Source organism: Pungitius pungitius, chromosome 14 (genome assembly GCF_949316345.1).
Source record: "Pungitius pungitius chromosome 14, fPunPun2.1, whole genome shotgun sequence".
Taxonomy (NCBI): Eukaryota; Metazoa; Chordata; class Actinopteri; order Perciformes; family Gasterosteidae; genus Pungitius; species Pungitius pungitius.
The window spans coordinates 9,518,316-9,536,379 of NC_084913.1; the positions used below are offsets into that span (position 1 = coordinate 9,518,316).

Consider the following 18,064-nt stretch of genomic DNA (forward strand, 5'->3'; position numbering starts at 1 on the left):
CATCTGGACCCAATGTGTTGTTGGTGATGGGCATCGTGCATCAAGGCATAAACTTCTTTCGAAACAGAGAAAGGAGAGGATTACTGCCTTGTGTGAGGAATCCTCCCGTCCTGGTGGTAGAACACGGACTCTGCAGGCAATGGTGCCTCATTCGAGTCGGCATGGCGTCGACGTGGGCTCCAACACCACCCTCCTACTCTTTTTACTCCCATGGATTATGTTAAATTACAGGATGCTAATAGCTAATTACATGTATACATATTTGTAAAGGCTCAAATTATTTTTTGAATGTAACACGTGACATTTTTAATAATGTAGTTAATGTATTTATAGATACTTTGATGTATACTTCTCCATCAAAATGTGGTTATTTGAAATTAAGTTAATCTGCAAACTTTGTTCTGTTGAGTCCATGTCCGGGTGCAAAAAAGAAAATGGCTCTTACATTAAACTTAATGTATCCCTTAAAGTGAAGTAATCAAGCCTAATATGCTTTATATTATTCCTGATTATTCATGCACATTTTGAAAGGATACTTTGTTTATTTGCTAACATTTCTTCACATTCTAGCTCTTCTGCTTATCTGTTATCCATCTAAAAAAATTTACTCTCGTTTCAGTCAGGATATTTTTTTTACTCCTCTCATCAGTGAACCTTAACCACATTACATTATTAGTCAAATTGGCGCAATGGCCCTTTAGCTACAATGTTCTCCAGATCAAACAGCAGAGGGCAGCACATTCCCAGTGCATGTTGTGGACCACCATCTCATTATCAGAGGTCAATCAAATTCTGCTCTTCTTACAGCAAAGACGAGCAGCTCCAATCCAAACACTGCAGCATGTTCACACCTTTCACCTCTTGATTTTAAGTGTGTTCTCAAACAAACATGGGTTTTATTTCATAGTTACACATGCATGGGACGTTTTATGTGGTGAAATCAAGTCTGCCGCCCTGAAATTTCTATGCTGTGTCTTCCTCCTCTGTGTCTGTGCTGGGTCAAGATGCCAGGAGGAATGTCAAGAAGAGTGGTCTACTCTAACGGGACAAAAGATGTGGCGGCATTTTGCTGTGTCACCGTGCTGTTGTACTTTTTCTGTTACTTCCTCATAGGACAGAAAAAGCCTGAGCACAAAGCTTCTCCAAGAGAGAAACACACCGGTGTTCCTCCGAAGAAAACAAATAAAAGAGAGCTTTGCAGAATGTAAACATTTCATTGTATTCTTCAAACACTGTATAACACTAAACGTCTATGTTAACAACTAAATGTTGCATCTAGTGGCATAATTTAATAAAGTACATCTACTCAAGTACCATTTTAAATGAATACGCTGTTCACATTCAACATACTGACAGGTAGTCTCTGTGTATTACTGATTCAACATTCCTGACTGAACAACACTCACAGTTAGAGTTTAGATAAACGTACTTTGCAGGGACACCGCGTTCCTCTAGTTTGAGCAAACAGACACAATGAAATAGAAACATTTGATGTAGATGTGTACATGTGCATGCACACTCCTACACAAGTGCTAATTTAACCATGAAAGATGTCTTGCGTATAAGAATGAATGTGAATGAAGATGTGAATCACCTGCCAGGGTATGTTTATTGAAAGTAAATGATTCTGGTGTCTACTTTGAGACATGTATATGTCTATTGCAGAGTGAATAAATGTAGGTCTTAGTTAGACGTCATTCTGGATTATATAATAACTCACAAAATAACAGACATATATTATTGAGACATTGAGTGTCTCCAAACAATAACCTGCATTGAAATGAGTCTTATTTTAATTCATTGCACAATGAGATAGCAGCTGGATTGACGTGTTCACGCATGCAAAACCGAAACAATTTGCAGGCGCCTCTCTATCATCTATCATAATATGATACAACCTTCCCTTACGTGAAATCCATAACCAGTTTCAGAGGTGTTGGTGGGTGGGGTGTGAGATTGTGACGAACTAGAAAGTCAGCTGCATGACATGTCATTTACAGCTGAGCAGAAAACAACGCCCATCGCTACTGAGCCGCCAGACGGCTGAAAACCAACGCTGCAATAAGATGAGGATCTGAATAAAGTCATGAGCTCACTTTGTATGTCAAAAAGATGTTTACATGTTCAATCTGAACTCACAGACCTAGAAAAACAGTTTAGTGTTGCGAAAGATAACCATGACATAAAGTCAAAGAGTGAATGTGCCTTTATGTGTCTGTGGGCATGAAGAGGATGTAGTGTGAGTATAATTACCGTGTCTTTCTCTATTCCAGGTCATGAAACTGTTGCGGAAAGCTGTTGAACAAGTCTGCACGGGGTAAGGCCCATTCAGCGCGGCCATCTGCCGAGGGTGTGGCCTGTGACCTCCACTGGTGCTGGAGGTGTGCAGGATATGGACCGTGCATGTTAGGAGCAAGACGGCAGATAGAGGGGAGGGCTTCAAGTATTTCAGGGGGGAAAAGAACTCAGAGCAGCTGAATGGAAATAAGCCCTTGAGCTTTCTTTTCTTTTTTCTTCTTTAGAATTAATCTCTTGAAATGTATGTTTTTCTTAGGGGATTTCTGACTGTACAATAACTGTCACTCTGTTTACAAACTGATTATTCCCATCTTTTCATTGAACATAATGGTGCAAAGTAATTTGTTTCCCAATTGTTGGAATTAACCAGGTGCTTTCTTTCCATCAATGTTACATTTTTCTTTTCTTTTTTCTTATTGAAAAGAAGCAATCAAAAGTATTGGAGAGGTTGCATAAGCCACACTCGTTATTAACATTGTTGGGTGTCTGCTACTATGACCAAACAAGAATTTGGGGTTGGATGGTTGAATACACCTCTTATTGAGAACATGTGTTGATCCATTTTGGCTGAATTGATGTTGAATATAATTAGGATTTTTCTTATCTTATCCGTATACATTAATGTGCCCGGATTGCCTCAATAGACACTTGTTATGTTACAAATAACCTTCTGCATTGTTATGTGTTACATTACAAAGTAATGGTGACATTGGACTCTGAAAAGGTGCACTGAGTAGTAATTTCAATCAATTGTGTGTGGGTCTAATCTCACAGTTTTTTAGAAACTATTACCACTTTTGTGTTATTATAGGGTTAACTATTTGTGGTAAGCTATTGTTAGACATTTGTACCTGCATGTTTTTTAATTACAACGGCGTGAGTCAATAATTCCCCGTGGTTGGGTGGGGGTAGTTTTTGCCAAGCTTTTAAAAGTCTGGTGCTGGTGCGTCTTATCAATTTCCTGCGCGTGTGACCCATCTCCCCTTGTGGAAAAGGAGGCTTTCTGGAGTTGGTGCAAACCCAGGAGAGGTGCACGGGCGGATTTATACCTCCAAGTATTTTTCTCCAAGTAACACGTACTTTTAGGTTCAGTCATTTTAGACGGTCACTGTTAAGTGAATAAATTATCTTACTTTTCAATGCAGTATTGTTTGGTATTTGACACACACACACACACACACACACACACACACACACACACACACACACACACACACACACACACACACACACACACACACACACACCGAATAGTCAATGTATAGATCTCCTGCTTTGACTAATAGGGGAGTGGCGTTGCTGGTACACTTTGGTTACATTTGTGTGCGTGCGTGCGTTTGTGCGCGCGCGCGTTCTTCTTTGCATAAAGCCTCCCGTGTGCGTTTCAGCCTTGTCACAGTTGTATAATCAGTCCTCCCTCCACCCTCGGGCACTCGGTTTCAGTTCGAGGAATGGCGCTCGTAACTCGCTCCCATGTGAGCTTCTCGTGCACGCGTTCCGCCCGTGCACGCCGCCTGTGCCGGTAGAGCCCGTGTGCTCCAGAGTTGCAGAGTCATGTGGAGGCATTGATTCCCCCCTCCCACCCCGACCGCAGCGTCAGGAGGAGAGAAGCGGCAGCAGCGGCTGCGACATCCCGGCTCGTGTCATCGCAGCGTCGGGTCCTTTCCGCCGAGGCTGATCTGCCGCTGTGTCCTCGCGGGAACGAGCGCTTCACACCGCCCCCCCCCCCCCCCCTCACCGCACCCCCCGCTGAGGAACCCCCCCCCTCCACCCCCCCCCCCCGCCGCCCCGATGGGATTCCCCGTATTCTCAGTCGATCATCGCAGTTTTAATCAACAGCTGCCGGCAAAGTTGGGCTTTCGGTGAGTGGGTCCGCTGTTGTTTTTAAACCAGGCGCATTTTACTTGCAGAGTGGACGCGCGCTTTGTTTAAAAAAGAAAAAGAAAAGAGGGAAAGAAAGTCTCATTTGCGAGGACTGTCGTGGTGTGTACTTGTGTGTGTTCGTGTGTGTGTGTGTGTGATAGAGAAGGATCGCTGGTGCCATTTGTTGCATTGTCTCTTGCTGCATTGGTTAGATATCCGGTAGTTTGTGTTCTCCGTAGTGCGCAGACTCGTAAAAGGGGGAATTGAAACTTGCTTATCACTGCTGTTTTTCATCGTCTGTCATTCATATAACGCGAGTCAAATGTTCTCTCAGACATCCTCATGCGACCTGCAGAGCGGACTCATCCATCCTTCAAATCACTATACCAACGATTTTTGCTTTCAATAAATAGATTTTAAAAAAGCTGAGGGAAAACTGTTCATCGGTTTCTTCCATTTTAAATCTGTCAATTAAAAAATTAATAAAGCAATAAATAATGATTGCAGCCATGGATGCAATTACTGCGGGGTGACTTGATTTGTCTGATCAACAATCCCAAAGACATTCAGTTTACCATCATTTTAAGTGAAATAGCAGCAATTAACAAACACATTTGGATAATTTAATGATTTCAGATTAAGGGGCTACAGATACTCAGTAACTCCCTGCTGTACAATATGAACTTGAAAATCAACTGAAAGTGAACGATTGATTTATTAATGAGCGAATGAAGTCATTTTGATGATAGTAAATGTAATTCTTCTCTGATCAAAGTAGTAAAGTAATGTACATATGTCAGCTTGGGTTTTATAGACCAAGTAATTCATTAATTAACAAAAACATTTTTTTAAAAACAGTCAAATGAATAACTAAGGCAACAAGAATATTTTATGCAAGTTTTTGCAGTATTTGCCAATACTTCAACATTGTTTTCTTTGTTCGGGGCTGTGTATATTTTGTGTGTCTGATATGTTCAGTTTGTGGTCTGGAAGGCAGCACTGGGCCCTTTTTTTTAATTCTTCATTATCAAGTGTTATTTTAGGTCACAGTACCTATTTAATGTGCTGACCACCAAATGTCTGCAGTCATCAGAAACCTTTGACCCCAATCAGCCACCATGGCAGCTGTAGGGTGACATGGCAGAAGAGCTTGTGTCAATGCGGTTACGAAATGCTGCAAACTTTGTGTGGTTTGCTCCAGCAGAGAAAGTGCTCGCACTAAACGCTGTGAGGTGCACGTCCAGGTCAAAGCTGACGTGTTCCCAGAGCTCTGTCTTCCATCTGCCAACACTAACAGTCTGTAAATAGTTAACTCTGCGTCGCTCTGCTTCGCTTCTGCACTAAGACGGGGTTTAGGATTTATGGTAAACAGAGTCGGAAGGCTTTTGTTCCTCTGTTTTAATCTAAAAACCGCATCTCTTCTTCCTGAAATCACACCGTTTCATCGATGAAGCTGCAGTGTCCATTTGACAAAAAACAAACAGGGGCACCACGTGCACCGCAGACAGTGGAGGCCCGTTAAAACAAACAGTGGTTGAGATGAACGAACTGGTCAGAACACGTCTTGGTGGTCTCTCACTGTTCCTACAGGTTTGAGCAATGCTTTATGCAGTAGCCACGCTGTGCACACCGTGTTAAATGCTTAAAGACTCATCAGGAGAAGCGGACAGGCTGATATTACTCGTCACAATGGTCCCTTTAAGGCAATCTGCGCTGCACCGTGTTAATAACTCTCGCTTCCCTTTATGTTTAAATCTTGCCTGTGCGACATCTAATGCCATTTGGATCCTGGCATCTGTTTCCTCTCCACCTCATTGTTTTTCTTCCCCCCCAAAAGCCTCTCTCTCTCCTCTCTGCTTCACCCTCCCTCCCTTTCCATCTCACTCCTTTGGTCATATGACCAGCGAACAGGCCGACTGACTGTAAGGTGAGAGGTGAGGGGGCAGATTGGACCGTGCAGTAACCTCTTTGTGCTGGGCTTAGTGGAACGCAGCACGTGGTGGGGCAGGAAAAAATGGCCGCCGGTCGCCCGTAAGTACTGCTGTTGAACTCCCAGGGTCAGGGGCGTGCAGTGCACACGTCTTTTATCGCCCTTCAACGTGAACTCCTTGTCCCGCCTCGAGCGGTCGCAGCGTGTGACGCCGTGGAATGCAGATATTTGAATGTTTGCTGGATAGAGTTTGCAGCTGTGTGAAGAAAAATACACAGTCTCATTTTCTGGGATTTGTAGGTATTTCTCAAGCGTTGCAACTTATTGGATTGGAAGCTTTTGATTATCACTCTTAATCGAATACCTTAGACAAAGCGGTTTATTTTACTAATCGTTTGTAAAGAGAAGTATGAATTGGAGTATGAATTTATAAAAGGGGCACAAATATTATGCTTGACTAATGCTTAACTTATTCATGAATCAATGGTGTGCTTTTATCGTCTGTCATACATCAGTTAAACCTCAATCATTTGTTCTGTTTAGTGTTACCTCATGTGGTTGGATATCAATTAATGCATGAATTAACAGTCGGATGATTATATATTACGGGTGAACCTGGCACATTGTTTTACGCTGTGGAAACACGACGCATTCTGCATTCATTTTTACATGAAATCATCACCAGTCATGACATTTTGTAAAATAAATAGATCTTTATGAGTGTAAATATATAGACACAGCCGGTATTCTGAAATTGTGTCTTTCAAGCAAGCCGACAGCATCTCTGTAAAGTCGTGATACAAAGTGTCGATCGTTGCACAGTTTCAGGACGGAGCCTCCGGCGGGACGAGAGGAGGCTCACTGTCGTTACAAATATTCTATATAATATATAGCTGATAGGTGAAAGGGGGCGTGGGGTGGGGGAGGGGGGCTTTGTCCACATCTGAGTGCCGGGAACCGCCCGGGGATAAGGACCATTGTGTTCTTTTCCCCAGTTTGGCCCCACCAGGAGGTCATTTGGACATCTCCTATCAGCTGACATGACGTATCATTGTTAGAGGATACAGGCACTCTGCTGTCTCAAAGGCCATGCTGACTACACCATGACATCATGCAGTCTTTCCAACACTGTTCACATCCTATGTGCTCGATTGTGGTCTGAGTGTTTTCCTGCTGGCAAATGTTTAATATCATCTTCCCACGGAAATGTTTTACAAAAAAGATTACTAAAGGGGAACGCTGACTTTTTTGGGTTTTTGTGTTGCGTTGCAAATTGGCTTCAATTTCATTTCATTTGAATGCCAATAAGTTGATGAGTCCCTTTTCTGTGTTCCAGTTTATATCTGGTTGGTCAATGAACGACATCCGATGAGGAAATGAAAAACCTGTTTGCCTCGCACCGCAACTCTGTTGAGGCTGTACATTATTTACATACCTGGTTGGAATGATAAAGATTCCTCGACAGGTCTCTTCGACCCGCTTTGTTTCGTTTTAGAGTTGTCAAAATTCACAAATACAGCTCTTGAGATTGAATCACAGACGTGAGGTTTTTGAAAAGCACCGTGTGCTCTCTTAGTACTTATCTCTTTAGCTTGTTCTTGTTTTTACTAAGTTAAGATAGATGTAAAACAGGTTCCAGTCAGGCGACTCCAACACAGGGGAGTGGTTTTATGTCCTTACTCATACTTTGGAAATAGCGGTGACTGTGCGTGAGGGAGACAGTAGGAATACCTACAGGCTTTAAATGTGGCTTTAAACAGCGTTGATGTTCTGGATGTGGTTGTTTGTAGAGTCTTAGTCACTTCTCTCATTGACTCTGTAAGGGGGCGCTCTTTGAAGAATGGAAAGGCGTTTTTTACTGATTATATTCTGCTATTTTGAAGCCCGGATGGGGAATGTATTTGTATTTTTTGTTCAAATGGTGTGTTAGATCCCAACAACCAATCAATAATTCAGATTTTTTGAAAAGCATGAAAAGAAATACCATCTGTGACTGCTGCAGCCTTTTAATATGCCTCCATTTTACTCAAGCTGGATAAGACTTCCTTCCTTCCTTCCTTCCTTCCTTCCTTCCCTACCTCCTTCCTTCCTGGCTGTGTTCACTCTTTCCGTGAACTTATAGCTAGCGTAACAGCTGTGAATGCTAACAATAGCCTTGCTGGTTGTTATTTCTCATTATGATATAGTCATTTTGGGCGAGTGGTTCTGGGGGAGTGGAAATAACATGTATGTGTGCAAAGATTAGGATCTAAAATATAACATGAGCTTCCTTTTTCCATGCAATGAAAATTAGGCCAGTGTTTCTCATGTAATCCGGGTGACAACTAGACAGAGATAGTAATCAAACTTTCCTTAAGTGATGTCCCAGCTCTTTAAGGTCCTGTAAGGCTGCAACTGTCAACTATTTTTGATAAATCTGGTGGTTAGAGTGATCTCCAATACAATGGAGACCGGGCCATCACATTGTCCTAGAGCAAAAGGTGACATGATCAAAGGTAGGGTTCTTTCTGGCTAATAGTTCAAAATGTTACAATAATGCAAAGAATTACATAGGACATTCTCACACTTGTCAGATGTCTTGAATCCTCTTATGTCAATTTGTGGTTAAATTATTACATTTGCATGTAATTTGTTAAAAGGTTTCAACATAACGAGCCAGTTGAGCATGTCGGAAATGCATATAATATTTGTCAGAATTTCATTTAAAGTTTTGTTTTTATAGTTCAACCTATAAGGAATCTTCCTATATCATCTCTTAAGAACTATAGTAGCATATTAATGGAGAGCATTAATTCCAGATAATCATTTACAGATAGTGAATGAAAATATTTGTCCTGAATAAGATATACAGCAACCATTACATTTGGGAAAAAAGCCGTTAAACACAATCAGCCATGTTTCAAGCTGCAGGAAGTGAAACCTTGAGTGTGTGAGACGGTGGAACACCCACTCACTCATACAAACATCATATCATTGGCTTTTTCTAAAACCACCAAAAGTCTCATCTCTCTTAACTGAATCTGTTTTTTTTTTGTGTTGTTTTTTGCAGAATAAGCATCTCCACAGACAGGGGATGAAGAAATCCCTGCCAGGATATATCGGATAGTGCCCTTTTCCCCCCTTTGGACAACATATATGACTCTCTTAAATGTCAAGATGGATCACTTCCAAAGCCCGTAAGCCTGTTAAATGTGGACGAGCAGTGATTTAATGATCGTGGTCTGACTTTTGCTTTTGGGTTCCGGATTCCAAAGCTGCCAGTCATGTTGGAGCCTGGATCGGTGCACGAGGGAGTGTTATGTCGTTCATCATTGTTTGCCTACCAGCCGGATTTGTGCAGAGAAACACACGGGCCGAATGTTTTTTATGTGGCAACTGGCTTCTCCTGCGGACTACCTGCTGTGCCTGCTGATTGTGGCCAGGATCACCAGTCATGGATAGTACCATTAAGCTGTTCACATCCCTGATTTCTTGGGAAATGTGTCGTCGCTGAATAGAATTGTTTTGTGTTAAACCTGAGGCAAAATGAAGGAATTGAGGACATCTCAACAGAGACTTTACAAAGACAAAGGAATTTCATCTGTTGAAAGTCTGAGCCCAGCGGGTTAAGAACTAGAAACTGTGAGAATAAACAAGTACTGAAAAAAAAAAAAAAGTTCCATCTTGCAGAATGCATTGTCCAAGGAAGAAGCGTCCCACGCGCGACTTCTCGGCCATCGCCGTTCCCTCCATGCAGGGCTCCGGCTGTCTTGACTACACAATCGGGAGCCATTCTTCCAAATCCCTCCAGGCCATGGAGGAATTCAGACAGCAGGAGATGTTGTGTGACCTGGTGCTGCATGTCACATACAAGGAGAGGACGGTGGACTTCAAGGTGAGCCACGTTCCAAATACAATGCTGTTTATTCCCATTTGGTTCTGTTTCTGTCAAAACTCCAAATTTCATTACAAGTTAGACAGAATATTATGTTGTAGGGTTGACGCAGCTTTCACACAAAATAGTTACACAATGAAAAAAAGTAGAATACTGGAATACCAAGGCCACCGGTGGAATTACTGCTCCCGGATCAGTCATTGAATCTCTCCGTACCGCATTGAAAGGAGAGGCGGTCGGAGCCTCCGGGTGCTTCTCCGGGTCCGTTGGGTTGAATGCATGTTTGTGGTCCCTCAGGTGCACAGGCTGGTGCTGGCATCGTGTAGCCCGTACTTCAGAGCCATGTTCACCAGCAGCTTCAAGGAGCGTCACGCCTCGGAGGTGACCCTGCGCGATGTCTGCCCTCAGGTGGTGGGAAGGCTCATTGACTTTGCCTACACCTCCCACATCACCGTGGGAAAGAACTGTGTGCTGCACGTTCTCCTCGCTGCCATGAGGTGAACACGCACAAATGCTTTGATTTTCTTTTTGCTCGCACGCTTTTTGTCTTTTGACAATTCACCAGATGAACGCAGAACGTAATACGCTCCTGTTTGGTTTCTTCAGGTACCAGATGGACGACGTGGCAAAAGCATGCTGCGATTTCCTCACTAAGCACCTGGAGCCTTCCAATGTCATCGGCATCGCCCGCTTCGCTGAGGAGATAAGCTGCAAGGAGCTGCACCAGCGGAGTCGGGAGTATATCAACACACACTTCAACGAGGTGAAAATATAGGAAGCTCAAATAAAAGGTTATACTTTGAGATGTAGTCAACGTTTTTTTACTAAAGCTCATTGAATAGTTGCTTGTACTTTATGTGACGCAGTGTATTTGTTGGGCAAAGTGTAGTTGTTTTTCAGTGAGGGATATACTCTTGTGAGGGATACACTCTTGTCGTGTTGTTGTCACATGGGGGGAAAGAAGAAAACACAGAAAGTTTTGCATTGATGTTTAGCTAAGGGATCAAAGCTGTATCCAGCACTAAAAAGAAGATATTTTAAGTTTGAATAGGAATGACGGTCATTTGCGTTGTTCCTCCATGAGATCGGTGGTAATGTTTGTGATGTGTCTTTAGATGCTTATTGACTCTACTTAGATTGCACATAGCAGTCAATGAATCACCAAAGACGATACAGGACATTACAGATGATATGCTTCAGTAGTGCTTTACTAAACCACTTGCTGGTTTCATGTGATACGATCACTGTGCAAACTGTAGCAGCATTGTTTGATGTTTCCAGGAAACCATTGCTTTGGCGTTCTGGCTGCAGCACCAGTGCTTCATATTTACTTTTTGTCTTCATATTACACACATCCTCGTCCTCTCTTTCCCCCAATGTTTTTTCGTTTGTGGCCACATGCATACCGCTTTCGGATTGTCTGTCCGGTCCATTCTCATGAACGTGATATCCCTGCGGCGCCTCAGGGGAATTTCCCCTAAATTTGGCATAAACATCCATTTTCACTCGAGGCTGAACTGATTCTAATTTGGCGGTCAAAGGTCACTGTGGCCTCCCCTGAACACAGTTTTGACCAATACTCGTAATTAATTTACAACAATTTCACACAAATGTCCAATAGACTATAATCATGAAGTGATGACGTACATGGACGTCTAGTGCACCTCTGTCTGCAGAGGCATGCAAGCACGAGGTGGTGATGCTACTTTATATGATGGCAACTTCCTTTGTAACTCCTTCCTACCTACCCACATTAATCCCTGAATAACGTTTCCTGCATGAGAAAGCACTGTGTTGAATGTGGATATTCAGCGGTCTGATGGCTCAATCTGCTGTCCATGCTCTCGTGTGTCTGTGTGTCAGGTGATCAAAGAAGAGGAGTTCTTCAGCCTCTCTCACTGCCAGCTGCTGGAGCTCATCAGTCAGGACAGTCTCAAAGTGCTCTGTGAGTCTGAGGTGTGTGCCAATAAATTAACTATTTCATTTAGGGTTAGGGTTAACCGTCGATCATGTAAGGAACATACATGTTTGTTCTGCCTTTCTGAAACCATATTTTCAACTAATATGTTAGGTTTGTTTAAATCGTTATATTGTTGGTATGGAGGAAAATGTGATTTCAGCCAAATGCTCTATATATATTGCAAGATGATTTGTTTATGGACATTTGTATTTGAAACCACAAAATACAGTAAATTTACTGTGTTTATACCTTAGACAAAGAGGGTTTTCTTTTTTGTGTCATCTCATGCAACAAAAAAAGGTCAAACCTAGCAAAAATGCTATGAGTCCTTGATTGAAGGCAGATGTATATAACAGACCCCATATTGGAGTGACTAAATACATCCCTTTTAGGTGTATAAGGCCTGTACAGACTGGGTCGGCTCGGATATGGAGGGCCGAGCCCAGTACCTGCATGCCCTGCTGAACGCAGTTCATATCTACGCCCTGCCTCCCAAGTTCCTAAAGAACCAGCTGCTGTCCTGCCCCATCCTCAGCAAGGTAAACCTCAGCCTTGATCTGTTATAGCTTTCTTTCTGAGAAAGACGTGCCATTTTCAATACTCTCTCCTTCTTTTATCTCCAGGCCAATTCGTGTAAGGACTTCCTGTCTAAAATCTTCCAGGATATGACTTTAAGGAAGCTGCCTCCTGCACCTAACCGCGGAACGCAGCTCATCTACGTCGCCGGCGGGTAACCATCTCAAATCTCACATTTCATCGGCAGCCTTTTTCTTTGTTCACCCACTTACTGTGAAACACACAGGCCGCAGCACATGACATATTTATCATAGAAAGAAACAGATATTTCTGAACAGTTAGTGTTTATGAAAAAAGCGTTTCCTCATAACCAGAGACCATGTTGGCTCAAATTGGCAGAAGTTATGTTCTCATTTATGTTAGACGCGACCATGCACCCAGAAGGTGTCTCAGTCTGCCACCCAGTGGCTGTTGGGAGGGTATGTGAGCAGCCTCTTTCTCAGCCCTTCATAGAAACTAGACAAAAAAAGTCCTCACGATAAAAATGTCCATTCTCGATATATTACTATGTAGGATTTTTGGTAATTCAATAAAATACTCAAATAACCACTTGGTTTGTATACTTGGGCGAACTAAATACTACCAAAGTATTAGTATTTTCCTTTATATGCAAAATGGTTCAATTTTCTGAGAAATTTGAGGTAGCCTTTGATTGTTTTTATCAATTTAGACAAGGTAGTTATAGTGCTGAGCCCTTACTGAAGTGGCAACTTGCATTTTGACATATCTTTCCACTGCCATAAGCCACAAGAGTGTTTTCATTCAATTTGGGGACCTCACAACTACTACCAAATACCAACTACTTAAGATGTCCATTTATTGATGTAACTCTTCTTTGAGTGCAATCCAAAGACATTTAGATTGTGCGGCTTCAGCGGTTTTGAGTTCTTAGCCATTCGGTGATGTCATTCTGCTTTGTTAATTTAGGCCCTTTTTTAATAACTACCTAATTTAAGTCAATTCTGGCAGAAAATACAAACAAGGTTTGTAAATTGCACCACTAAATTCCAAACCACACAATGCATAAATACATGTGTGCATACATACATACATATATACATACGTCAGCATATTAAGCCACTGTTTCTTTTCTACGGTGTGCCTAAAGCTCCTTTAGAGTGAACGTAACATTTTCTCTGTTCAGGTATCAGGAGCATTCACTGGACTCCATGGAGGCCTATGATCCCAGGAGGAATGTGTGGCTGAAGCTGTCCAGCATGGGGTCTGCATGTAGTGGTTTGGGAGCTTGTGCACTGTTTGGACTCCTCTACACTGTAAGTTTCACCTCTTCTGTCGTACCTCCGACAAATTGCCATTACAAAAACATTGCAGGCAGTGACGTTTGAAGAAACCAATATACTGTATGTTCTATTATATGAAAAATACAAAACCGGATTCAAAACTCAAACACTGGATTAGTTTCCTGCCTGTGTGGTAGCACATATCTGTCTTTATTTGATATTTTATACTGTAATTATTATACCCAACTTATTATTTTTGCACTTTCCTCAGTACACCTGTCCATGTTTCCACACGTATCTGCTCAGGTTGGCGGCAGGAACATGTCTCGTCAAAACAACACCGAGTCGAGCGCCCTGTGCTGCTACAACCCGATGACCAACCAGTGGAGCCAGAGAGCGTCCCTCAGCATCCCGAGGAACAGGGTCGGGGTGGCCGTGGTGGACGCCTGCATCTACGCTGTGGGAGGCTCGCAGGGATCCACACATCATAACACGGTGGAGAGGTGGGACGTGTGTTGCGGATTTGTTTATTGAACTGGCCGCTCAAGCAGTAATTTGAATTTTCACAACGTATTTACTAGATGGCATTCAACCTGAAGAGCAGTGAAGAGGTTCACGGGTATTACTCTTAACTAACTACAAAACGGACTCCTTCAAAACATGTCACGACACACAATGTAGGAATGTAGATCTTGTCGGGTAGCTTTACATCGTTGTTGCTGCCGCCGCTGATCAGGGAGCAGTATTATGATATATGACATGCTGATGCTGTTAATTAATTTGAATAGATAACAAATGCGCCACTTCAAGAGAAATAATGGTGAGTGCAGAATAATCATTTGACCAAATGTTACTTATTTATTATATTTATCCCTAAAGCTGTATAAAGGGCATTATGTATCTAAACAACGCTGATCACAGGAGAATTATTAGAACTCATCAGACACTACTTGGAGGTGTTCTCACAAGAAGCTGTTGAATATAACAATTAAAATGATTAAACTTCAACAGGGCGCTATATTGAGATTATTTATCAATGACATTTGCCTTTCTGCATGTAATCATTTCAGGGTTCAGAGCACAGGGTCAGTGTCAGCACATCAACTCAAGAAGTGACATGCATGCATTGCTTTCCTCGAGGGCACTTTGCCAATGTTTGAGGGCAGGTGAAATAATATGCACCACCTTCCCAGCAGCAGTTTACAGCTGGAGTCCACCCATTACGAGGAACTCATTTCATCATTAACGTGCAGTCCAACCTGCCACTTCATCACCCTTAGTTAGTCTCATTACTGCTATTGTGCTTTTTATGTTATTAAGGAACAGTCCAGTATTTTGGTGTATATATGCATCTGTGTGTGTGTCTCAGTGGAGTTACAACCGCTTCAAATTAAGCTTGTCTATAGTTGCCAAACATGGTTGCCAGCTTAACTTAATCCTCTTAAAGTTGACTGGCTTGTGTAGATTGAGAAAGTTGCTTCACACGTTCTGCAGCTCTGATGGACTCGTTTGATCATTGTAATTGATATATATATATATAGTAATGGTGGTAATCTGTTGACAGTGTAATGTTGTTATATGTGTGTATATATATATATATATATATGTGTATGTATATATATATATGTGTATATATATATATATATGTATAACAACATTACACTGTCAACAGATTACCACATCGACTACATGCACAGTGTTTGTTTTGCAGGTGGGATCCAGAGTCTAATCGCTGGTCCTTTGTTTGCCCGATGTCGGTGGCCCGGCTGGGTGCTGGAGTGGCGCCGTGTTCGGGGGTTCTGTACGTGGTTGGTGGGTACGATGGGCAGAGCCGCTGGGACACTGCTGAGAAATACCAGCCTGACAGTAACACCTGGCAGCAGCTGGCTCCCATGAGCACCATACGCAGTGGACTGGGTGAGTGTGTGTGTGTGTGTGTGTGTGTGTGTGTGTCTTTACTCCCCTTTTTACAAAAGCCAGACTGATTGGACAAATGTATTATGCATTGATAAGCCGGCTGTAGGTGTGCAGGTTATGTTACCTTCAGGATGAGGAAGGATAGCTAGCTTTAGTATTAGCTCTGGTCTTTATGATCAGCTGAGCTAAAGTCTTCTGACTGCAGTTTAATATTTAACAGAAAGATGACTGTGAGCAAGACTGTAAATGAGCTGATTTTTCAACAGTTTTTCAGTCAACCAACTGCTGGTTCCAGTGGCATATTTATTGAACAATGTGGTATTGATCTTCTCCTCTAACCCATCAACAATAAAGGGAATTGGCCAATTTTTTTTTTTTTTTCCTATTCCTCTATGTTCCCTCTGTGTCTGTCTTTATAGGCTTGGTGTGTTTAAACTCACACCTGTACGCAATAGGAGGTTATGATGGGCGGAACCAGTTGTGTTCTGTGGAGTGTTACAACATAACCAGGAACCAATGGGAGCCCAGGGCCGCTATGCACAACTGCCGCAGTGCACACGGGGTCGCAGTGCACCAGGGACGCATCTTTGTCTTCGGTCAGTTACAAATTGATCAAATATATCATAAGTGTTTTGTTTTGGGAAGTTGTAGCATACTATAACATATAAAACATAACATGACATACAAAAAAAGTGATCAATGATCTTATATTTACACTAATGAAGTCAACGTGCATCCCTCTGATCATTTAATTTGATATATATTGATATACATATTAACATAATTGTATCATATATATGTACCGGTATTTTTCCTGACTTTGTTTCTTACTTTTTTAATTAGTTTATCTTTTATTATTAAATTATTATTTCCCTTTTTGTGTTGCTCAAGGTATTTTATTGTTAACTGGGTTTGTAATGATTGCTAATGACTGCCGGCTTTGTGTCCAATTACTACGTAGTAAATGAACAGTATCGTGTGTGCATTCACCACCACAAACACTTATATTTGGTTCTAGGAGTCTGGTATATTTTCTGACTTTGCTGAGCCTTGCTGAGACGTGCATGCATGAGGAAGCAATGGGACTTAATAAAATAATCTGATTAATGAGTAAACCGTCGGGTCGGGAGGCTCAACGTGGCTCAATAGCTGAGTGTTGTTTAATTAAATAGAGTAAAGCATGGATCAGATGTTGAGAGTAAACCAATGAGCAGAAGGCAAATTAAATCTCAGATCGGAAAGAAATAACAAACCTCGTTAGCAAATCAAATCAATTCAAAATCAAAAAAGTTTGCTACGTCTTTTTTGTAATTATTTCCTCAACACATTTATGACTTGCTTAAAGACAGAATGATAGAACCAGCTGGGTTGAACGTGTTGTGTTTGTGGTTCGTCCAGGAGGCTTCAACCAGCACGGCTTCCTGCGAAGCATCGAGTGTTACTGTCCCGAAAGAAACGAGTGGACGCGCGTCGGCGACATGCCCGTCGGGCGCAGCGGCATGGGCGTCGCCGTTACCATGGAGCCCTGTCCCGGCAGCCTGCCCGAACATCAGGAGGACGAGGACGAAGACGAAGCTACATGACGACGAGGAACCAAATTGGTTTTAAGTTTTAAGTGTTGAGTACAAGTGGTGCTGCTTTTCAAGAGAGGGTTAAGTTGAAAACCATCCCATGCGGACCTCCTCATACCGCCCCCCTCTCATGGATCGCGTTCCGTTGCCCTGTCGAGTACCACAGACATGTTCTGAAGGGAAGAGGAAGAAGATCTCTGCATCTCTAGGGGGGGGGGACGAGTGATTTGGAAAAACGGGTAGCATAACAGTGACCTCGGAATGAGTTGACCCATTCACACAATGGGACCATTTGATTAAGTATTGTTATTCCTCAGCTTTTTTTTTAAATCTCTTAGTGGGACATTTTATTTGTAACTTGTGAATGACTTTCACAATATTATTATTTCACAATAATATTTTAATTCCTCTGTTAAATCACTACCTCTGTGTCTGTTTGAATGAGCACCTTTCTTATGTGTTTCCTTTATTTTGTGCCAATATCGTCTCACCCAAACTGCCAGTTTGTGTGAATTCACCATATTTTATTTTGTGTAAATAAAATGGATCCAATATGTTTCTGAACCCAACTTTCAATTTACTTTTTGCCAATGAACTGATGTCAGCATAGACATATGTGTTTTTATGGACTTCTTGTTATCCCCTTTATAAGGATATGTAGCAACACATGCACTGCCACTAGATGGTGGGATTCATCCAAAAACTGCACCAACACAAAAAGCTGTTTCTGTTTTGTTGTGCCATGTAAAAGTGCCCTAAAGCAACTCCCAGCCTAAAAATAGTAGATCAGGCCTCTAAACATGACGCTTTACCATCTTAACGCATTCAGTCTAC

The 18,064-nt window shown here is 42.1% G+C and overlaps 1 protein-coding gene across 2 annotated transcripts; it reads left to right on the forward strand.

Moving 5' to 3' along the window:
• Positions 1 to 4,085: 4,085 nt before the first annotated feature.
• On the forward strand, positions 4,086 to 17,816 carry keap1a (kelch-like ECH-associated protein 1a). Of its 2 annotated transcripts, none has more exons than XM_037487097.2 (12): positions 4,086 to 4,160; positions 9,141 to 9,965; positions 10,263 to 10,462; positions 10,572 to 10,728; positions 11,829 to 11,921; positions 12,318 to 12,464; positions 12,549 to 12,655; positions 13,646 to 13,775; positions 14,049 to 14,245; positions 15,454 to 15,659; positions 16,079 to 16,255; positions 17,058 to 17,816. In XM_037487097.2, exons 2-12 carry the CDS (start codon positions 9,762 to 9,764, stop codon positions 17,240 to 17,242), a joined length of 1,803 nt encoding a protein of 600 aa, XP_037342994.2. In that variant the 5' UTR covers positions 4,086 to 4,160; positions 9,141 to 9,761; the 3' UTR covers positions 17,243 to 17,816. The 2 variants fall into 2 exon arrangements, with proteins under 2 accessions (XP_037342994.2, XP_037342995.2); XM_037487098.2 differs by lacking the exon at positions 4,086 to 4,160 and adding an exon at positions 5,678 to 6,192.
• The last annotated feature ends 248 nt before the right edge of the window (positions 17,817 to 18,064 follow it).